Below are 23,852 nucleotides of genomic sequence, written 5' to 3'. Positions count from 1 at the left end.
TTCATCGGCACTTGCCGCGCTAGTTTAGTTTCTATGGCATTCCTATGCCGAGCAGGAGGTCGCGGGTTTGATTCCGGCGGCGGCGGCCGCATTCCGAGGGGGGCGGACTTCAAGAAACGCTCGGTTTCAAATTCAACTCGAAGTCCACCATCTACGGCGCGCCCCATAATCAGATTGTGGTTTTAGCACGGGAAACTGCAGCAGACTTTATTTATTTTGACTTCTTCGGTGTCCCCATATGTTCTTTCGTTTCATCTGCTCGTCCGTGCGCACTTAATTCCCTACATGTAACGGCTCCGAGACGGGCAGGAAGATACGTCAGGGCGTCAGTTAGGGAGATACGATCTCCCCAACGCTATTCACAGCTTGTTTACAGGAGGTATTCAGCGACCTGGATTGGGAAGAATTGGGGATAAGAGATAATGGAGAGTACCTTGGTAACTTGGGATTCGCTGATGATATTGTCTTGCTTAGTAACTCAGGGTACCAATCGCAATGGATACTCACGGATCTGGACAGGCAAAGCAGAAGGGTGGGCCTAAAATTAATTTGTATAAAACTAAAGTCATGTTTAACAGTCTCGGAAAGGAACATCAGTTTACGATAGGTAGCGAGGCACTGGAAGTGGTAAGGGAATACGTCTACATTGGGCAGATGGTGACCGCGGATCCGGATCATGAGACTGAAATAATCAGAAGAATAAGAATGGGCTGGGGTGCGTTTGGCAGGCGTTCTCAGATCATGAACAGCAGGTTGTCATTATCCCTCAAGAGAAAAGTGTATAACAGCTGTGTCTTACGAGTACTCACCTACGGGGCAGAAACCTGGAGGCTTACGAAAATGTTTGGTTTCTACTTAAATTGAGGACGACGCAACGAGCTAATGGAAACAAAAATGATGGGTGTAACGTTAAGCAATAAGAAGAGAGCATATTGGGTGACGGAACAGACGCGAGTTGACGATATCTTAGTTGAAATCAAGAAAAAGAATTGGGGGGGGGGGGGGGGCATTGGCAGGACATGCAATGAGGAGGGAAGATAACCGACGGTCTTTAAGGGCTACGGAATGGATTCCAAGAGAAGGGAAGCGTAGCAGGGGGCGGCAGAAAGTTAGGTGCGCGGATGAGATTAAGAGGTTTGCAGGGACAGCACGGCCACAATTGGCACGTGACAGGCGTAGTTGGACAAGTATGGGAGAATCCTTTGCCCTGCAGCGGGCGTAGCCAGGCGGATGGTGATGATAATGCTCCGAGGAGCACTTTTACTAGGGACATTAAATATTTCAAGTAGTGGAGGTGTGATATATATATATATATATATATATATATATATATTTCAGCACATTCGAAACCACGCTTGAACGTGCTTGCGTCACGTGGGCTTCATGCACTGCCGAGAACATCAACATGACTTGTACCAAGGCTAAGCTGACTGGTTCATTTGATATAGGTGTGCTGCGCAAATTTGTTATGAGTGATGTTAAGTTGGGAACTGGCTTGGAGTACGTGCGTAATGATAAGACCGATGCGGCGTTATTGAGAACAACGGAATAACAGTGAATTACGTAAGCCCTGCTTTAAGTGCATGATCTTTGCGATATCGGTGCGGCTAACGGCCATGTATATCTGCATTTTTCGGTGATCCGGAGGCAACACTGGTGCAGCGATAACAACGAAGCCGCGCGTGATATGTGTGGGAGTAGCCGTGGGAGTTATCAACGCCGTTGTATAGCGCGTACCTTCGCTCACCGCGCATCCCGCTTCTAATCCCCCAAGTCAATGCTGATCGAGTCTTCCCGGCGTCGATCTAATCGGGATACAATGTATCTCTCGCTTCTCCCTCGAACAGCGAAAGGCCTTCGTGCTGCTAGCACGTTCGCTTGCCAGGTTTGGGCGTCGCACTCACGCAATTGCAACGGAAGCAGATTGTAGTTACAGATTAACCACGGGGTGCGCCGGTGGTTAGGCGTTACTGCGATACGCACCGAACGGACCTTGGAACGAAGCCTTGTCACACGCGGTGGAGAAGTTCGTATACGCGAGGATGGACGTTTATTGACTCCGCATGCAGCTTCTACGCATAGCCCGCTGCCTCCGTGCATTATCTAGATGTGTCCCTATATTTCTGGTCGATATTGTTAGTTCTCCTTGAGCTCACAGCTTTAGCGGTTGACCCAAAACGGTAACGTGGGCGAGGTCGTCGAAAGTCCAGGTCGGTAAAGGTGCGCGGAGCTATAAGTGCAGTGTAAGAAGAGAAGTTTTAAGCGAATAAATTGCAGAAACTAGCGCCGACGATAAAACCGAAATATTATTGCAAAAGGCGAAGGGATTAGCGAATGCTATCGCAGTATGATTCACTCTTACAAGTGAACACTGCAATTGTGCTGTGCCATCCACTGCTGCACGGATATGGCATTACGACCGGAGAAGTTGATTCCTTGTGAATGAATGGGCGGGGACTTTCCTATCGCATCATATACGGGTTACCTTTCTTGACGATGTTGGAGAAAATGGTGGAACCTCATGACTTTAATTACTGGCCAAGTCTCAGGGTGACCGCACTGTGCACACTGTATACGTCTCGACGAATGTGCGCTCGCTCAATCGGTGAAGCGTACAGAGACGTTGAGCGAAGTCTCCTCGTTCGAGCGAGAGGCGCCTGGAATGCGCGAATCCGACGCCGCTTCCGCGTCCGCAAATGACGAAAACGACGACGACGGTGATGACAACCGGTCGCGCGTCGCGGGGGGACGGAACACACATGTGAGCAACGACGGAAGTAGCGGTCGAAGAGCAAGACGAGGTCGACTACGACGACGCGGAGAAAAGCTCATTTACATGACAATCGCGCGCGCCACCGTGCGGGTTCTCTCCGCTCAGAGCGCCTTCGCGACCCCCCCCCCCCTTTTCCCCTTCTTTGGTTCTTCTTTTTTTTTCCCCTTTCTGTGCCTAGTTCTCCTGTACGCTTCAAATCTGCCTTTTCTTCTTATGTCAATCCTTGCTGTTCATCTTTCTTGTCGTCATCGTCGCCGTTGCTCCTTTTCTTCGTTGTAATCATTGTAATCTTCTTCTTGAATTTCGATGCATGTTAAATAAAGAAACGCTCCCCATTCGCTCACCCTTTCTTTTTATAAGGCGCACCAATGCTCACCCTCGGCTGGTAAGCTAACCGCACCTGGTTATATGCTGTTACCGAATAAACATGTCTCTTCCTTCATCCTGTTTTTCTTCTTGTTCCTATTTGCGCCCCTTCTCTTTGTTGTGACTTTTTTTTTTCTTGTTCTTCCCATTCTTTCTCACACTTGCGTGCTCCGTTACGGCTTCATCTCGCTGGTTCTCACCTTCGACCCACATTTGTGGCTTGCATTTATTTGCATGACTCCGACTCGTTTCTTTCGATTCGCTTGCAGTGGTTATGGATGCTCCTTAATTTCGACTCGCGTTGTGTAATACTCTGTAAGCAGAACCGGAGTTAATGGGGAAGAGGGAGGAGGAAGGGGCAGGTTTGACCCGCGCAAGCTTGTGCGTGATGCAAAGAGATGCAACGCTACAAGCTATAGAGAGAGAGAGAGAGAATAAACATTTATTAAGTCGTTACGAGCAGCGCGTCTTCCTTCGGGTGAAGCCCTCGGTCCAAACGAAATCTTGAGAGGGCCAGCCCAGCGGGCAAGTACCTTGATACGCACTGTATCCCTGCGCGTCATTCTTTGGAAGTAACGTGATCAGCTGAGTTCCAGAAGCGCTTATGGCACAGTATAAAATGGTAAAGGGAGCGGCATCACGGAACGCTCACTCCCGGACAAACGAATGCGCTCCCCGCGGCCTCAGCTTACCGTCGCGCCACCGTTTTGACAGTCAGTGCTCGCGGTAACTGAGTGAACCATCTCTGTTCACGTGCGTCTTTGGGCGTGTCACACCACTCATGTTTAGCGAGTAGCGAATGTTTACTACGGTGTAAAACCGGCCACAAAGTTGCGAGCTTTACTTCCCGTGATACAATGTAATTCGTTGTTACGGCTATCACTGCTTCGCCCTGCGAGCGTAACTGCGACTTCTTGTTTTCATTTTTTTTTAATTCCTAAATCTTTCCATGCGGTTTGCGTAGCCTTCGGCGTCGGTTGCGGAAACCGTGCACGCTTCGACGTCGATTTCAAGGCGTCGTCCTTTTATTAGCGCCGCCGCTCTGTCCTGTGGCGAACAATAGAATTAGCGGACGTTGCGAGTCCTTGGGCTTCTCTCTACGCATGCTTCCTCCATGGTCCGGCCACGCAAAAATGCCTGCGGTCTCCTCGTTAGGTTTCTTGTTGTGTCCGGCATTGTGTGTTAGTTGAATGGGAAGCCAGCATTTTATGCGGTTTGTTGTCTTGGTAGTTTCCTCTCTTTCGAACCGCGGAATTGTCGTCAACAGACTGATTCTCGGTCACAAGTATGCTTGTTTGTCAGTCGGAATGCGAATGCCGCACTCTTTTATTTGGGGGGGGGGGGGGGGGGAGGGGTCTCTTATTCGCAAGGTCATGAACATTTTCTGATTTAATTAGTACTGGCGTTGGTTTTTTTTTGGTGCTTCTTTGTTTAATAAATAAGTTTCTTGTATTATTGATCTTGGTTTTGCATGAGTAAGGTTAGGAAGGAAGGTTGTATGAAGTATATTTGGAGATTGTGCTATAGCACCGAGCGGATTGGCTTTTGTGACCCGGGAGTAGTCTTTCCCCGTAGTACAGTTTCGGAAAGGCTTCCGCAATATTTGTGTTCAAGGACAATAGCAAGTTAAAGGTGCTCAATGGTGGCGTGAATAGCGACGGACAGGATGCTGTAAACCGAAGACAATAGCAACGCAGACCAATGCATGATAACAGCTCGCATTGAAACAGGCGCTGAAAATATGCAGCATAAGTGGATATGTCAGTGCGTTTCAGGCCAGATTTATGGTTCGAGACTTGGCTGCATAGTACCACCGTCACGACACCTAACACAACTTGTAACCTAACCTAAACACTAAGCAATGCATGGTAACAACTTGTGGTGAAATATGCGCTATAAATGTTCAGAACAAGTGGAAATAGATTTGTGCCATTAGTGACTGAATTTCACGTCCAATTTGTGGCTTGGTGCTTCGCATATGCCATTCTTCTTGCCGACGCATTTCTAAGGAAGAGAGGGTTTCTGTTGACTTCGAGGACTGCGGAGTCAGACTTTGCTGCCAGCTTGGAGCGCAGTACTGAGCGGTTTCGTCGAAGAACAGCACGACCACCAGACCGCGTGCAGGGCAACGCTAATGACACAAGGCGGCCAACCGTCAACACGACAACGCCCGACGCGGGTCACGGAGGCCCTCTTTCCACGAACCCGCCCTGACATTGTGCGCAAACGACGAAGAAGCGAACCCCGGAGGCGTAGGCGAAGATGTTCGAAATCCTTGCAAACGAGAGTGCAGGGCCGACCCACGTGTCCATCCAAACGAAAGGGAGAACTTCGACGGGAATCTTCTATTTTGACGCAGAACGCGCGAGCGACCGAGTGAGCGAGAGCATTCTCCCAACTCGAAAAATGAAGAAAAGATACCCTTCGGCAACGAGCACTGAAACTTGAAAGATTTGCAGCTGGAAGAAGACGACGTGGCGTAAGCAACAGAAGCAAGCAAAGGCAGTGAGGCAAATGCTGCCTACGAAGAGGGCTGCTGCCGCCGCCGCATTTCCGAGAAGTCTTTGAAAGGGAGACCGCGCGCAGAAACCAACGGCGACCTCTCTAGCATTTTATTTTCTCCCTCGCGACGTCGGCCGGACGAAGGAGACGTCGCAACCCTAATTAGACCGGAGCGCCCATCAAAGCCCCGGGTCCACGGGAGAGACGCCGCGAGTGTAGTCGGGAAAAGAAGGCAAAAAAAGAGTACACAGGCGAGAACAGAGAGAGAGAGGACGCAGAGACTCCTCTACGGCAAAGAGCTCGGTGAGAGGAAAGGCTGCGTGGCGCAGAGAAAGAAAAAGTATTTTCCTATCCAGCCGACAGGCTTCGGGCGTTCACTGCATCGGTTCCGCTGTAAGCGCTCGCCCGAATCTTTCTTTCTATTGCTCCGCTAGTCAGCGCGAGCGCTACTCAGCTGCTGTTGCCGCTGTCGCCGCCGCCTCTGACGACGGACGCGCCGCTCTCCGCATCAGAGACAAAACGCGCGGCTGCGGGCTAAGGAGCGCTGCCCTCGTCCTCCTCCACCCCTCTGCTCCGTAGGAAGGCGAGAAAGGAGGACCGAGTCCTACACTCGAACACCGAGCGTCGATGAGCGAAGCGGAGAGGGGCGAGCCAGAACTCCGAAGCGAGAAGAGCAAAGTGCAAGAAAGAACGGTCCTCTACCTCTCCGGACTTCGGCGAGGAGGACGCGCGCCGCGCTGTCCCCCGCGGGGCTGAAAGGAAAAGGAGAGGGAGAAGAGCGCCTCCGCAGCGCCCCGGACGTGGGGTTCGGCCCCTGTCTCCCACCTCCTCTCTCTCACGACGAGAGAAGAGAGATTGACCAGCCGAGGGGGGGACGCCGCGCTCCTCTTCGGCATCGCGACGCTCCCGCAACTCCGGCAGTTGTGGCTCCCTTCTCGCCGCTCTCCTCCGGGGCGCGGCATCGCCGCCGCGCTCTTCGTCCTCCTCTCCTCGGCGTTCTCGGGGCCGAGTTGCGCCGCCGGTGGCCGTAGCGCGCGCGCGAGCGCGCGGGTAGCCGTAGCGCCCCTGCCCGCAGCGCGCGCCGGTAGCGTTCGCGCGGAGGGGGGGTCCGCCCGTAGCCGGGCGTCGCGGGCACCACCGGGGCCTCCTCCTCCTCTCCTCGAGGCGGCTGCGTGGTGGTGACCGGGCGCGGGGGACCACCGTACTCTCCCCCCGGTCGGTGCGGCCGGCGGCAAAGCGCCGGTTCTCCGGCTCGCCACCAGGCGGAGGGACAGCGCCCGCTCGCCCGCCCGTCGCGCACCGCCCTGTCCTGCCGCGCTCGACGCCCGCTCCCCGCTGTCACTCCGCGCTGGCTCGCGCTGGCCTGCCGTCGCGAGCCTCTCTCCCGCCGCCGCATTGTGCGCCGACTCGCGAGCCACGCGGTCTTCGGCTTCGCTCGGCCCGCTCGGACGCGCGCTGCTCCTGGTCCGTCGAGCGGCCGCGTGCTACTAGAAGTGCTCTCGCCTGTCTTCTGTGTTGGGCGCGCGCGCGCGCTTTTGACTCGCCGACAAGGTGGACGTTGGAACACTGTTCCCCTTCGCTCGACCGGACTTGGCATCGTCGACCGGAAGAAGTGTTGTGGGCGGCGGCGTCTCCGGATGTGCGAGCCGTGAGGACCGCCGCGTTGACCGCTGGCCCTCGTCCGGCGGCGGCGTCGTCGGTGATGTGTGTGGTGCGACGACGTTGAAAGGAGCCGCGGGACGAGGAGGAGGAGTGAGCGAGCTGCGCGCTCCGCGAACTTTGGACGAAGGGTCCCAGCCGGCGTGCTTGCTGGCGCACCTCCAGGCGTGGACGGCGGCAGCGGCGGCCGCTTTGGCTGCCCGCCGCCTCTGGTGGACATCGGCGTGCGCGGCCGGCGGAGGCGGCGTAGTCAACGGGGACCTAGCCGCCCTGCAGGGCGTCGCAGCGGGCCATGCCGCCCCCGCCGCGCCGCCTCAACACCTACCGTGGTTGCCTGACATGAAAGGTGAGCGTTCGCCGGACGCCATGTGACGGACAGCGCGTTCCCGTTGGTGCTCGATCCTTCGTCACGCGCGTCCGACTAACGGTCACTGGCGATCTTCGCACTGTCTGGAATCAGTTTCGCCTCTCCTTCGACGAGTTGCCCCTTACTTTGATCTCCGTTGACCAGTTCGTCCAGATGATGCTCGGGTCCAAGTGGTGGTCACTCACGAGTCATGCCTTTGCTGTCGCTGCATTCCATTGTGGCAGGTTTTGTTCCGGGTCCGCGTCATTCTCCTGTGACAGAAAAGGAGACTCATGGAGTGTGAGCAGCGAGCACGTTATTTCCGAGATCACGCTTTCGACTCTTGCTGGTACCTGTCTGCTCCAGTGCGTTGCTGGAAGCGCTGAGTGACTCCCTGAGAAAACACTTGAAGATGACAACTCGGGCACTGTCGAGACGCAATGTACATCCAAGTTATGACGCGACATTTTTGTGGTAGTGCAAAGAAGTTCAGGGCTGGCGCTTTTCCCGCTCTTGTGGCACTTCCGGCAGACGTCCACCGTTGACCGGTGGTCAGTTTTCGTCTGACCCTAGGATTTCAGTCCAATTATCGTGGTATATTGATCCGCTTGATGTGGGAAATGGTGCGAATTTCTTCGCCGACTGTTTATTTACTGCTGCCAGGTGGAGTTTGCGCGCAACTGTTGACCAGACGTTAACGGCAACAGAAAGTTGCGGTCACTTCCTCTGGACACCTCTTGGGATTGAATTGTAGGCAGTTGTGCTCCATTTTTTCTCTCTTCAACCTTTCTCTCATTGGCTTATTGAGAAGCGAGGTGATTTTCCCAGGAGCCGCTGGTCATCATTCCTACTGCCTATTGTTCGTGACTCCTAACGCTGCTATTATAAACGGGAGCTGTTTCGACCTTCTTTCCCTTCCGTTCACACTTGCACGAGCAGCTATCCGCATGAAAGCGTATTGTACGCTTCTAGTGCGTGCTATATAGAGCGCGGCTAAAGGCTATTTTTGAAAGCTTCTCCGCAACACTGCCGCAATTTTATGTGAGACCACCTTCGCTGGTACCTACGGGCTCGACGAGTTAGCACTTTAATTATCCCGAGGAAACAACTGTTACCACTTCTGTCGTATTGCAGAGCTTGTACGCTCAGTGGAAAATATTAATTCCATCGGCAACATTCGTGAAACTTGAAAGCGTAAAGAAAAGCGCGGTTATTCGTATCACTTCGTGAATTCATGCAAAGAAAAGGTTAAACTCTGCTTTAACTTACACTCACGTGAGAAGCAAAGAGTTGGAACATTGTTACCCATTTCGTTGAATGTTGCTCGGTTTTCGACCCCCATAGCTTTATCTCTGGTATTTAATACAGATGCGCGTAGCTCTGTTGATCTCCATGTCAATACCTGTATCGGTGTCTTCCGTGGTTATCTGTTTCTCGCTTGAAAGAGTCTGCGCAACACGGTTTTTGTTTTACCGCATCTCAAAATGGTGACATTTCAGACGCGGAAGACGGCTAGTGAGGTATGCGAATACTATTCTGTTAAACATATATATTTGAGGTCAGATTGATGAGCACGTGATTTTGCATGTTCCGCGCGGCTTGCGCGAAAGCTTCGCTGCCGGTACCTTTTCGCCAGAGACAATCGAATACACTTTGTAACACGTTGTGGTGGCATGACGTCGATCATACTCTCTTTACAGTTATACGCTCTAAGTAATAACTGTTCCTTCAAGTTGAATTCATGAGCTGCCTTTCAAGCTTACTCCCTTATAAATACACGTAATTGCTTACGACAGCTGCTGACTTGATAACTTCTCGACACGGCAATCGCGTTCTGACTAATGGGATCGGTCATTGATCTCGAAATTGGGACGAATAGAAAAAAAAAAAACTTCCTCGTTGCCTACTTGTTCATGCAAGAGCAGTCTCATCGCTTTACCGAGGTGCTTTTTTTATTTCGTTCTATACTTACTGCGCGCGGTTATAATGCCGATAGCGAACACGATACGGCTGACAGCATAATCCATATTCCTATGGTTTCCTTCGCCTCGCTCTTTGGTGTTCTTTATCAGCTACGAAAATGAGGCTCAGACCCTTTGTGTGTTCGCCGTGTTCTCGATATTGGTGGTGCTTACTGTGCAGGTATTAGCGACGTGACGCCTTCGACCAACCCGCTAAACTGCGATAGAAGAGGCGCCCCGCGAGACAGCTCAATTGGTCAAAGGCCGAAATCGCGGCGCGACGCGCTCAGACGCTCCGGCGCGCTGCAGTGTGGTTGGTTTCCACGAGTGCATGGCGGCGCTTAGTTTTAAGGAAGGCGCTGGAGCACGTCAAGCCGTGCGATATGCTTAAGGCGCTGCTCTGTTATATGGACTTTGTGTTATCGTTGTGACTTTATTTATGAGGTCTTACGGGTGCCTGCAGTTTGGTTCTATTCATTCGCAAGTGATTCTTGTTTTTGTTTTTCGTCTGTTTCTCTTTATTGTTCTCGAACGATTTTCTCTTAAAAGAGACACTAAAGATGACTATGAAGTTCTGATTGATTTGTAAGTTACATTTCTAGGACACCAAAAATATCTGTCTTTTCGTTCGCGGTGACCTGATTTATAAGTGAGAACAGGCGCAACAATGGCAGAAGGTGGCGCCGCCACCGCGAAGTTCCCGCACTAGCCCTCTGTGAAGTCATGGGTTTTCGCATGGTAGTAAACACCGTTAAACACGTAGTGACACCGTCGTGGACCGTAGCAAACCGATGTATGTGCAAACGAGGATAGCGTTCCGTTCTAAGTGAACCGGGGATTCAAGTTAACCAAGTTTTCACAACTTCCTGCGAGCAGAAAACGACGCGAACACACGAAAATACATTCACATCAGTGGCGCATTGCAGACGCAGTGATTAGCTCTCGAAATTCAGAGAATGAAAACTTTGGCGTTGGATTCCACTGCTAATACTATATAACCGTCCTTATCAAACTAAATAAGTGGAACCGCAATATGAAAACAAAAATCACTATTCTAAAGTGACTTATCGCGGCTATTTTGTCCCTTTAAGTCTGTCTTTTTGAATACTTTAGGTCTTGCAACATTTTGCTGCAAGAACAATGCGAACTTTTTCGACCTCATGGCAAATTTTCGCACGTTGCATTATTTTCGATAAGAAAACATGCTATGCGCGCAATTTATCTCGAACATATGCTCCAAACATACTGAGACGGTTGTCTCTAACTGTATCCATCTACTTAGGATGGGCACATATTCCAGCTGTGATAGTCAAAACAGTTAAAAAAATGAACGTGGAGCGTCCATGATTCGATAGCACCGAAGCACACTTGGACGACGTTATCTGAGCTGACCGGCGAGATTTGGTTTCCGTGCGCAAATCAGAAGGAACTGCACTCTGTACGTGCACGACTCGTCTGTCGTGATAGTGGTAGAGTTTTCTGAAATTAATTGCAGCTCACGCCGCCTGAATTTCATGCATTCAAATGTTCCCTGACGCAGCTCTTTCTTTCCGCGCCGCTGACTTTCGCATCGCTAGTAGCGCTCCTTCACAGTGCTGCAGCGTGCCTTACGTACAAAACGTGGCAGATCAATCATAGTTCCTTAACGCGATAATGCCGCGTGGTAAGCGCGACCACTTCTTTCTGAGGACCGTCGCAGCACAGCCTCCCGCTTTCCTTTCGTGGTGCTCCTGCAAACCTGCAGTTCGGCTTGCCGGCGGAACAGAAATGTTGTGCGGACAAAACGCCTGTCACGACGCCGGTTCAGCAATACGCCGGCTCATAAAAGGTCAGGGAAAGCGCAGAGCTGCGTTGCAAAGCAAAACAATAAAAGGAAACTACGAATGAATGAGTCATTGCTTACGAATATACAGCTTTGTTTTAGTTCGTGCGCATGTTTTCGTGGAAGGCGGCCGTGTTTCTGGCGCACCGTCGCGCTCGTTACTTCAGATCTTGACGTTAGAGGGCGCCACTGGCTTGAAGAGCCTAAGATTTGGTGCGCATTCGTCGCAACTGTGTGTGTGTGTATATATATATATATGCACGTCATTAAGATGTATCTGTAGTGTACTTGTAGCGACGTTTGCATGAATAGCACGAGGTAACAGGGACCGTGGGTGTTCCTCCCAAAGAACCGCAAGCGTTGCGATAAGGCTCATCATATCGGCCGAGGAAATGGATTGCATATAAGTACTATGCAGTTGTGATATACAAATAGCAGCTGTCCCCGCTTTCCACTTGATACTTTTCGACGCTCCGTGTGTAAGCCCTGGTATATATGCGGTTTCCAGGCGGCCTCATACTAGCGGTGAGGAAATTTTGTCTAGTAGATCGCAAAGTAACCAGAATTTGCGTAAACGTGACCCTTATTGGTAATTATATGTGAGCAGCAGCACGGTCTTGGCTTCCTTTAATACCTTCGTTTGTCATAACATGCGAATTTCGGAGTGGAAGCTACGAGATTTGCTCTACTCCTCTAGACTTGAGCATACGATACTGTCTCGAACAGAGGACGCTCTCTTTGATCAGACAACGACTTCTTGAGGCAGACAAATGATGTCATTTTGCGTAATAAAAGTGTCATCGGCACCATTACGTAAGGAACATTGCGTGCTTTCTACATTAGAAATAACGTGTCGGGGTAGTGGCGATTTCTGTCGCAGAATCGTCGCCATTACGTCGAGCATGTCGTTGATGCGGCAGCAAGGAAATAAGCAGCATTCTTTCTGTAATTACTCAGGCTGATTGCGAGAGACGTAGGCGAAAGCGAGTTGAACCCGAGCTGGTCGCCTTCGCCAGATTCTGTATGCGCGTAGCAACCAACAGGCACGAGATATCGTCATTGCCGAACCATCATTGCAAGTACGGTCGTTTCGTAATCCATCACAGATCGCGCGTCGCCTCGCCACAACAAGTTACGCACACAGACACACATAACAAAAGAAAGAAAGCTACAGCAACAGGGCCTTGCGAGATCAGTCAGCAGAAGGGCCGCAACGCACGGAGTTTCGGCCGACAGAAACCTGTTTGACGAATCTATATCTTTCCCTCGCCACGCGACTCTGGCCCATTACGCGCGAGATACGCTCTCTTGAAATGGCTCCCCGTTAGCGAAAGAAATAAAGGTCGAGTTTGTCGTTGTGTGGCACATTGTGTAAAACTAAATCGTCCCTCGCGAAGTCCGGGATGAATGCAGTCTTATACAGTTAACGCCGTCGGGAGAGCAATGGTAAATCAGGTATCAAAGGAGCGACGCGTCGAAGATTAAAACGAGCGGGAGACGAATACATTAAAGAAAGAAAGAAAGATAGAGAAGGGAGCTGTGTATACCAGTCTGAACGGAATAAATGATTGAGGAAGCGATGCGCCGATAACCGCGGAGGAATGCGCCAGAATGAAAGAAAGAAGGACCAAGTCCGGTCGCGAACGGTCCCTGCGTCCTGTGGCCGCTTGGGTGTTTCTGAAGGTGTTTCCGGTTGCTGTTGGAAAGGTTGCGCCTTTGCTTCTTTCTTTTCTTTTTATTCCGGGGCGTTGTTGAATTTCTTGTATCTATTCCTAATCTCTTCTCTATTCCCTCCGGTGGTGTTCCACTTCGAGCTGCGCGCTATTCGCTCAGAGCGGCCAGCGATAGCCGGTGCTTTACGGCTCGCGTGGCCACCGACCGGGCAGTGGCCTTTTCGAGGGGGCTGCTGTGCTTTTTTCTTTCTTTTTATCCGGCGAAGGAGGCTCGATGGAACGGCGATATCAAACAAAACCGCCAGCTATTTCAGTGTAGGCGATGAGAATTTGGGGTCTTGCCTACTTGATGTGCGGCTACCGATTAGATGACGTCTGTATAAGGCAGCGAGTTTTCGGTGCACTGTCGCATACGCTACATACTGTATCTCCTAGGCACAGACCAACGTTTTTATGTGATCATAACTTCCGGGATTTTTTTACAATACCTGCTGAATCGCACGGTAATGCATTGGGGTCGAGTGGGCCGCTGAGGCGGAGCGCACCACGTTCGGATCGTGGTGGCATGCCCGTTGTTGTTGAAGAGCGTGGACAACTTTTGCTGGGCATTATTGCTTCTCCGTGCCTGTTGCTTTACCTGCGTGCAATTAAGGAAAGTTGACGAGAACCGCGCGCCCCTTAGCTTGAATAGTTAGCTGCGGCCAACTATTGGTAAAGTGGCGCTCTCTAAGTGACCCTTTGTTTCAAGTGTCACTGGGCTGACATTTTTAAGATACCGGAGGCTATGATGCGAGAAGCTGTCAACGGCGCGTCACATCTCGTAATACGATCTTCGAAGAAACGAACAAGGAACTATTTTTGCAAAACGAAACCGTGTTCTTATTTTCTGACATAACGTTACAGTGCTATCGGAGTGCATGAATACTTTGTTTAGCGCAAAAAGACAGACACAAGAAATACGACAGGACAAGGCGCTACTCTCAACTTCCTTAACCTTGTACAGCGCTGAATTTGGCTTTTTGGATTCTGTCGCATGAGTGCGCTCTTGGGATCGGATGTTGGTGGCTCCACCGCATGGTGCTCACTGCGCATGTTCCTTTGGTTTGAGCGGTCTATAAAGGAGTGACGCAATAAAATGGTGTCAGTTGAGAGTAGCGCCTTGTCCTGTTGTCTTTCTTGTGTCTGTCTTTTTGCGCTAAACAAAGTATTAATGGATTCGCACCAACTAGCCCGCCAACGCATTGTGCTGAGCTATCGAAGTGCTTATTGTATTCCGTTTTTCTTACTTTCGGGCTGCCAAGAAGAATGCTGTGTATGTAGCAACATTGACGCCTGCTGGTTTTGCACTTTGCCACAATATGTCCCCACAAGTGGTAGCTTTGCCTTTGGCTGCGCTTGAGCATTCTGGTAACGACAGTAGGTGTAGCGTGCAGTCACGCCGAAACTTCTTTGAACGTGGTGCAGCGTTAAGCATTCGGCGTGACCAGAGATCGTAACTTTGTTAAACAACGCAATACAAGGCAGAACCTTCGCCAGCTTCTACAGTAAGACGCTTGCTTCCGGTGCCGTCTTTCGAACCTAAGCTAGATCTCGAACAGAGGGCTGTCACGCAATCTAAGGCGGCAACCTGATAGTTAGGAAACTAATATCCGTCGCCAACTGGCGAGGTTAGTGTCATGAAAAATCTAGACGCTGAAGTTTTGTTAATAGAACTATAGGTAACGTTGCTGCTACGCGCACGTAATAAATGACAGGAAACGCTGTGATGACGATAGCGCCAGTGAATTGGGGTAAGTTCGCCAATTCTAATATCACCGAAAAGTTATTTGCTAAAGAGACTTCTAAATACAGCTACTAAAACATTAATCAACATCTTATGTAGAATTATTTCACATTAAATCACGAGAGAGATAGAGAGATAGAGAAGTTTAATGATGCGGAATGCAGAGAGGTTGGCCTGAGGTATATTCCTCTAGCCAGCTACTCGGCGTTGGGGGAAGGGAAGAGGGAAAGAAAGAGGGAAGAAAGAGGCGCATGATGGGTGACGATGACGATGCTTACGTATATAAAGCGATAAGTGCTAACTTGGGAGAGCAAGTACGTATTCGGCGCTCAAGTAAGCTGAGAGAACATATTACGGTACAAGTTGCATTACGCTTTCATACCGTTAAGTATGCCAAAGTAGCATTACGCGAATGTCAATAAATTTGCAGGCATTGAGCAGATACAGCTATTTCTGTTTTTGTGCCCGTTTCGCACGGATGTCACTCTGCGTATCCCCGTACTGCATCTTCACCGCATAACATTACCGATAGGCGGTAAAGCCCTGACGTGCATCAGCGGGGGGCGGGGCGTTGCGTTGAACGCGAGAGAAGCATCTTGTTTATTGCAGCTGAGAAACAGAGGGGAAGGGACAATTTGTCGAAGTGACTTTTGCTTCCTGTGCAGGTGAGATGCGGCACTAGTTTGAAACTTAACTTCCGCATGAACTGCCCGCTTCTTGTGTCGACTACTCTTTGTAACGCCTCTTTTTTTTTTTTTTTTGCGATAGCAACCTGCCGTGTAGGATCCCTCCGTATTCGCCTGTTCGTGAAAGGTTGACATTGTAGATCACGTACCCGATTTTTTCCGCGCTGTTTATCAGAAAGCTTTAAAGGGCCTACTCTTAATGACGATCGGGACGTTGCGTTCTTACTTTGTGGAATCCGCCGATCACCACTCACTTCTGTACAGTTGGTTCCGGTGAGAAGACGAGAGAAATGGCCACATTTTATCGGGCCAGCGATACTATACAGCATAGCGGCAGGGACGCCGTTACCGCTGAACGTTGTCCGTAACAACAAAAATGGAGGCAACAACAGCCAAATAATCAGACGAAGGTTACCAGTACGGCTGAAACTCCGGTTACACGTCTCAAAGAAACAGTGGACCTACCGCTGGGCGATCCAACGCGCGTCGCCTGCATAAGCTTTCAGCAGTGATCGAACTGTCGCAGTTGCAGGCAAAGTCGCTGTCGAAATTGCAGCAGTTGAAGTTGCAGTCGAAAGAAGCATTTGTTCAACAAGGCTGATTCTTGGGCTAGTTGGTACGGTTTACTCATAATGGCAAAGCCTTTAGCACAATTCAAAACGACACGGACGTGAAAGAGACACAGGACAGCGAAGGATAGCGCTGTCCGGTGTGTCTCTCACATCCCTGTCGTTTTGAATTACGCTAAAGACTTTGCCATTACGAGTAAGCATTTGTTGCCCTCTTGAGAGATTGGCTCCGTCGACGTAACATCCCATGTTTGGTCACTGTCTCTCAACGCCGTGTTTCCGTCTTCGTCTGATCTTCTGTCTCGTTTGGCTTCCATAAACTATTTAAGGGGGTAGGGGGGGGAGGTGAAGCATATCGGCATATACATATCATGCACGATATAAAAGACGTCCCTGACATCTTAATCCACGTTGTCCTCACCTCAACTTTTTTTACGAAAGGAGCGCGGAAACCAGTGCGGCCAGGTCTAAAACACAGCAGCGCTCGCTCGCTTTTCTTCCACTGCAACGAAGCCCAGCGGGCTCGCACAGAAGCGGGCCCGTATAACCATATCGACCACAAGACGTCCGCTTTGTGTACGGTATAGTGTAGTCGGCAGCGTATGTGCACACCGTACGCATCGGCGCAGTCCGCCGAGAGACCGCTGGCGGAGATAAACCCACATTCAGGCGAAATAAATAACGGGCCATCCACGACTGCCGTAGAGATCGAGAGGCTAACGGCCCCACTCGTACACCGACTGTCCGTGTTGGGTTTAGCGTCTTGATTAGTAGGGGCTCTTATCCCTGCGTCGCCGCAAAGGCTGTGGCCGTTCGCGTCGCCCGAGCGTAGTGTACGCCGGCACCGTTAACCCCTTCCCGTATAGTGTAGTTGGACGACGTCACGAAAAGAAGAGAATCGTTCTTTTCATCTCGAACGCACCGTAAGTCACACCGTTTCCTTCTTTTTTTTTTTTTTTGTTCACTGCACATGCTGCACGTGCTCGCAAATCAGAATCGAGGCTGCTCATTTGCAATACGTGCGGCGCGCGCGTGCTCGATGTGACCGAGTGAGGACTGTTGTGATTTTTGCCCTGCTTTGCGGTTGGCTGCGAGAAGAGAAATGAAGAGATGGTCTGCCCGGATAAAAGACAGAGAAGGTAGAAAGAAGGAAGGGGAAAGGGGAAGCCGCCGGGGGTCGTAAGCGCCACGTGTGAGATAAGATGCGAAGCAGATATTTTTTTAGCGGAAGGGAGGATGACGTCGAGCGATGCGGTGAGGCAACTGAAAAGACGGTCCGAGTTGCCGCGCTGCGTTTCCTTCTTGTTTCCTATTCATTTCGAAAAAACAAAAAAAAAAAACGGCATAGAAATTACGGTTACATTTCTACTGACTTTCTAGTGCATCCAACGTACTGTCTGTTGAAATACAATTCGAGTTGCTTAATTTCTGCAAGGATTCTTCATTATTTATATTTTGACGCACGGTAAAGATACCTATACAGTGAAAATTCATAAGGGAGCTTCTGCTTGGAACCATAAGCTCCACGAATGAATCACTCAATCTGTTCGTCTTTGTTGCTTTCTTTTGGTCTTCCTGCCTGTCGTGCTCAAGGAATAGTCCTTGGCACTGCCCTATGGCCGTTGTAGAAGTCGATATAGCTGGAACTTCTGTTATTTATTTGTTAATTATTGTTGCCTTCAAGTAATATTGTGTTGAGATTCAACAAAATGAATGTCATGCATTTTTTTAAAGAGATCCCTAGTCACTGTGCCAGAGAGAGAGAGAGAGAGAGCAAAGACAGGAAAGGCAGGGAGGTCAACCAGATGAACACCCGGTTTGCTACCTACATTGGGGGTGGGGGAAAGATGTAGAGAGAGAGAGAATATTTAATGGCAGAAAGGTGGAGAGGTCGGCCTGAGTGAAATGCCTCTAGCCTGCTACTCCACGCTGGGGAAGGGGTTTGGGGAATAACAGAGATAGGATGTGAAGAGGAAGGAAGGAGGTGGTATGGTGGATAGGATGAGGGCTGCACAGCACAATGTTTCTGTGTAATGCGTACGTGTACACTTCACAGCACAGCACAGTCATCTTCGCGGGCAGAGGTATAAGTTACTGCAGCGTAGCGAGGAAAGATGTAACGTTTAATGCAGGCCAAGGTGAGGACAGGCATCGAAACGACTATAGTGGTGTTCGCTGTTTCTTGCGGCAATTGCTGAGCGTTAAAACTAGAGCGTTCGCGACTGCAAGTGTGCGATACGCGCTTGGACGTCGCGCTAATTGACTCAAAAATAGAAAAGAAAAGGAAGCAGTGAGAAAGCAGGGTGTCGTGCACGACTCTGACACTGCCGCCTCTCAATTCTCAACGACCGCGGTCTTCGGTAAGCTCGACCCGATCGGCTCGCAACTTTCACCGGCGAGTGGACGTTTAAGATTGAAATCGGTAGGCAAACTAAAAGGCCAAGCAGGCCCAGGGCCTTACTTGAGCCCTAACCCTCAGCCACGTCCCTCTTTACCCTTCCCCCTTTCAATAAAGTTTATCACCACCACCACTGAAGCGTCGCATTTTCGCCGCTCGTCCGAAGGTCCTATTTGGTGCGCCCATGACGCGCGTAAGTTTTCAGAGGCGAGATTGTCTAGAGTACAATAGTCTGAACATACATACATACATACATACATACATACATACATACATACATACATACATACATACATACATACATACATACATACATACATACATACATACATACATGTGCGTGTATGTGACTTGTGCGCGCGCTTCCAGCGTCCTTTCATGTGCATTGAATGAGCGTTGTGTTTGTGTGTGTGCGACGTACTGAATTGCTCCTCCAGTCCATAAAAATTGCGCCTCACCAAGTAGCTCGCACTCAGACTTCAGCGATATCGGAACGAGCAAACGAACGCGACCCTTAAGAAGAAAGCGTGCTCGACCTCATCACATCCGTGCGGCCCGTTTTCTCCGAACATTATCCCACCGCGCCGCTGATTGCAGGTAAATGCGGGGACTGTGCAGAGGCTGGCGAAAGGCTTTTACGGCGATCCTTGGGCAGGCTCGCTTTTACACGGTTGCTCGCAGCCCGTTAAAAAAAGAAGAAGAAAAAACAGAACAGAAAGAAATGCCCGCTCTCGGCCAAGTGCGACGCAGTGCGCTCGAAGCTCGTAAAATCACGCTGCGCGCGCGGAAGGCACAACGCCGTGGATACCTACGCGGGCGCGCAAGCGCAAAGGTCGGAATTCGCCGAGAGCTCGCAGCTGACCCGTTGTGTGTCGAGTGACCGAGAGATATGTGTCTGTCAAAGGCGTTATGTGGAGACGTCAAAGGGGGGAGTATATATGCGTATGCGCGCGAAAGTGGCTCTCTCTCGCGCGCGCATCTTACGACGACGTTCCGTGTGCACTAGTAAACGACTTCTCGGCCAGTGGCTATCAATGCCTTGCACGAAGGGGTATACGGCTGACTTTTATCAGCGTCGGACAGCCGCTCCCTTGGAACGTAAACTGCGCAGGAGCGTAACTTATCTTCGTCGGCGCTGACACGAATATTCGCGCGTATTGGGCTAGATATGTAGTGTATGGTTCGCGTCCGTTTGACTCGTGGTGGCTTTTTTTTTTTCCTACTCTGCGAAATAACTACTCAAAATTTAGGAGACCACGAAGGACATCTGAAGTTTGCGGCGTAAGCCACCATACGCATACCGAAAGCTGCTAAGTGTGTCGCTTCTTTTCTCCGCTTGAAGAATAGTGTGGTGCTCTGTGGTCGAACGTATAGCGCCTCGAGATCTTATCACTGGCGCTGCTCTTTTCTGTTTTCGTTTCCGGTATCGCGGTAATACGCATACGACATACGGTGAGGCGTAGGCAAATAGCATAGCTAAGGAATTACTTAACAAAAAGCAGATATTTGGCCGGTTGCTCAGGCGCAACAAGGGAGACGTGTAGCGGTTTAGACATGAGAGAAAAAAGTGTGTGCGTCTCACACATCCTTTTATAAGCTGTGATAGAAGTACTGGTCGCTTTCTGTTGTCTTCTCTGTACTTTCCATCGAGATGCTATTGTATATACATCCTTGTACAAATCATGATTATGCAAGGATGCGAAACATTCGTGTAATGTGTCGGTTAGTCTCGTCGATTAAAGCGATTTCGTTTTGTGGCGTTCCCAACTGAAAAGAGGTTTCGCTTGTCACGCTTATCTTCCTCGCGACTTCTCGTCGTATAAGAAAGACGCTCTTACAAAACACGCATCCGGGCAGAGTTCCTCGCTCGTGCACGCGAGATCGAACCGCGTTCGCCGGCTCACCCTCACAGGGAACCTCACGGCGACGGCGACGGCAGAAATGCGCCTGGAGTGTCCAGATAATTGTTATCGCAATAAAAATCTCCGTGTATAAAGCCCTCCCGTTTACTTCTTGTTGCCTTCGATAGACAGGTTCTGTTGAGAAGAAAGCCGAATGCGCATGCGCGATTTCCGCAAGCGCGGAATAATAGCCGCGCCGCCGACACCTGCAGGTATTCGCTCTGTGGCCGGCGACGCATTTGCGAAGGACGCGCACGCGCGCAGTATGCCCGCCGCGTTCCATTTGTGATCAATCTAGGACGCTCGCAAGATCGCTACCGCCCCGTTGCGAAGCACTTGGCCGGGACACGGACGCGGAGAGCAAGTGGTCGCGAAGAAACGAGAAGCAAAACGGCAAGAAGGAGAGAGAGAGTCCGCGTTGTCCACTGTCGCAAGAAGAATAAATTCACCTGCGGCGGGCGGGAAAGCGCGCGCGCGCGAGCTCCTGCGTACGCTGGCCCGGTCCAATCCTCAGATCAAAAGACTCGCCGGGGCCAAAGTATATACGTATGTATAAGCAACCGCTTGCGCGCGGCAGGCTGCTACCATGCGACACACAAAAGGCGCCGCCGCCTGGTGGTCACAATTTCCCCGTAACACTCGGCGACCGCAATCGAATCCCCCCGCCGCCTCTCGATTCGCGAGGCGGCTTCGGGGCAAGCCAGTCTTGTTTTACTCATTTCTTTACTTTTCCTTCGTTATAGTTTTGCTCTTTCGTTGCTGGCGTGTCCCGCTGTATCTCTCTATCGGCGCTTTCGAACGGACCGGCGCGGGCCGTGCTTTATCGTCTTAGCGTCCCGTCGGCGGCGACGCGGACCGCGCGGCCTGGTCGGGAATCTGCGACGAGCGCGCGCGGAGACAAACCCTTCGCGCGATGACCTCTCGGGAACGCGACCGGCTGGTGATGGCGCTTGCCGGCCGGCGCTGTACAACGAACGTAGTGGTGCCAGTGGTGGTGGTGGTGGGGGGGAAGTGTTATAGCGTCGTTTCTATACGGTGGCTATAGCTTGCTCACGGGGTCGGCCGCGCCGCTCTACTTTTTTTGCGACTGTCCTCTCCTTTCCCTTCCTCTTGGTGTTTTTTTGTGCCCGACTCGCCCAACCTCCCCGTCTCCCGGCCACCTTCGTCTCTTTCCGTTCGTGCTGCTCGGAGCGGTACGACACCCTTCTTTTTGCGCAACGCGGTCTTTCGGCGACGGCGGAGCTATACCGTTCGACGGCGCGATGTGGCCGCCCGATAATCCGCCGTATACCCGGCGACGCCCGGGAGACGACCGGCGCGAAGAGGTAGAAGGTATCGGGAGACGTTAATCCTCCGCGCAATTCTGCGCTCCCCGCCGGCTCTTAAACCCCCCCCCCCCCCGTTTCCCTTACTCTGCTGTACCCCACATCCTTCTCTGTTGTTTCTTATTGCTTAAAGAGATCGCTTAGACTACCTGCTACCTCAACTTCCGATCGCTACCTATGCATCCTGTCGCACCTTTTCTTCTGCACCCCCCCCCCCCCCCACTTCCACCTTCACCCCTTTTTGCTGCTGCCAACGGTATAGACGATATCGCTGGCTTCTTTCGGAGCTCGCCGAGTATGCGGTGGCGGGCTTTCGCTCTCCTCTCTCCAGTGGCTCTCCGGCGCATTCTATCTCCGCCTTATTTCTTTATCGCGCTGGAATATAATGCAGTGACGACAAACTCCCCGGAACGCGCGCTTTTCGCGTCGCACAGCAATACATAAAACGAAATGGAGGGTGAAAGGCCTCGGAAAGAAGGGTGATCTGGCCGCCGTCGCTTTCACAAATGAAAGAGAGAGAGAGAGAGATTAGAAGAAAAAAGAAGTGTAGCGGGAAGAGACCTCCGCAGGATTAGCATGCCAGATGGACGCAGTGTTGCCACCGCGATGAACACTTGTTTCGGTCGCGCCGCGTTTTCTTCTTGTTTGATTCTGTTTCCATTAAATTTCCCTCGCCCCCCTTTCCCTCGGCCCTCCACCTTCACCACACCCCCTCCCCACTACGGTTTTGTTTTCTTTTCCGTCGTGCGCTTCCCTGGCTTAATGGTTCTGAGAGTTTGTGAAATGAGCGGGAGGAAGAGAGGGCAGCGGGAGAGGGGGGTTGGGAGGGTGAGGGGAGAGTCGCGGCTAGATAGCTTGCGACCTGCCTGCCTGCCTTGGGGACCGTTGGCCTTCCGGGAATACAAAGCAGCCCGCCGCGTGATGGTGAAGTAAGCGGGACTGTCGCGTCTGTCGCGCGCTCGCTCGGACGATGCGACAACGCTTGGGCGTTCTTTCGTCGATTGTGATCGAGTCTCTTTGGCGCTGGTCGCTGCCGCTTCGTTTCGGTTTGATCCCGTTTCGCGAAACCTTTCTTGCGCGCGCGCTGGCGTGACTTCTAGTCCCCCCCCCCCTCCCCCTAGCCACGCGCACTTGCGCACTACCTTTCATTGATTTCCGCTCATTCTGTATTGCACAGAGGAGCCGGAGGTCATCGACGAAGTCTTCGGGACAGCTACCCCCTCCTCCCCCTCGTCATTCCCGCTGTTTTTTTTTTACTCTCTCTCCATAGCACTAAGTACACGAGCGCGCCAGCGCGTGTACGGTACACCGCCTTTTATCCGTCGCGTCTCGCTTTTCTTTCTTTTGTATGTGCGTGTGTTTTTCGTTAGAGACTTTGGTTTAATCGTCCCTCGCTTTCTTCATCGACTCCTATCGGAAGGAGCTCCGTCGCCTGACCTCCACCCAGACTCATCTGCGCGGCGGCGTCAAGAACGGGACCCCATTTGACACCCGCCGTTCTGTCGGCTTTTATGCGCCTTCTTTGTTGTCTGTTTTCTTTCTTTCTTCCAACGGCCCCCCTTCCCCCCCACCGTTATTTGCGCCAAGATGTCGAATCCGCCGTGCGTATTATATCCGCCTGCTCATTAGCATGGTTTTCCCGCTGCCGCGGTAGCTGGGTAACTGGGGCTGCGCGTTGGGCTGCTGATCGCGTGGTCCTTGGGTTCGATTCCAGTCGAGTTCCGGTCACATTTCTGACGTGTACCGTTATGCGAAACGCCAGTGTGCATGCTGATGAGAGCCTGCCGCCGGTTGTCAAAACAATCCTTCTATGACGAGCTCACTTACAGGAACTGCGTTGGGGATGCTGGAAGCCAATCAATAAGTCTCGAGCCGGTTCATCTCTTGCTTGTTTACGCGGCGATGATCGGTCTATTCACCGCTTTCTGAACGATGTCGTGATGTGACAACTCAGCTGCTAATATGAGATCCCGGAGAGTGACAATAATTGAGCAAAAATGTCTGACTGCACAGGATCTCTGACGAGGTTACTGCACTGTGGATTGCCTTATAGTAAAGGAAAATATTGGCGGCGATATGCTGTTAAAA

At 51.3% G+C, this 23,852-nt stretch overlaps 1 protein-coding gene across 3 annotated transcripts in view; it reads left to right on the top strand.

The window, feature by feature from the left end:
- The window catches only part of Cph (BCL11 transcription factor chronophage), a 662,450-nt gene that overhangs the window by 510,425 nt on the left and 128,173 nt on the right, over window positions 1-23,852 (top strand). The window contains exon 1 of one of the 3 annotated variants that reach the window (XM_075699820.1): window positions 6,551-7,646. The exons of the other annotated variants lie outside the window; for them this stretch is intronic. Within the exon in view, the coding sequence (XP_075555935.1) occupies window positions 7,640-7,646 (7 nt within the window). The 5' untranslated portion in view covers window positions 6,551-7,639. Of the gene's footprint in view, window positions 1-6,550; window positions 7,647-23,852 lie in introns of those variants that run through there. 3 annotated transcript variants of the gene reach the window in all.

Source organism: Dermacentor variabilis, chromosome 7 (genome assembly GCF_050947875.1).
Source record: "Dermacentor variabilis isolate Ectoservices chromosome 7, ASM5094787v1, whole genome shotgun sequence".
NCBI lineage: Eukaryota > Metazoa > Arthropoda > Arachnida > Ixodida > Ixodidae > Dermacentor > Dermacentor variabilis.
Note: the sequence above shows the minus strand (reverse complement) of the source record. Positions and strands in the feature narration are given on the sequence as shown.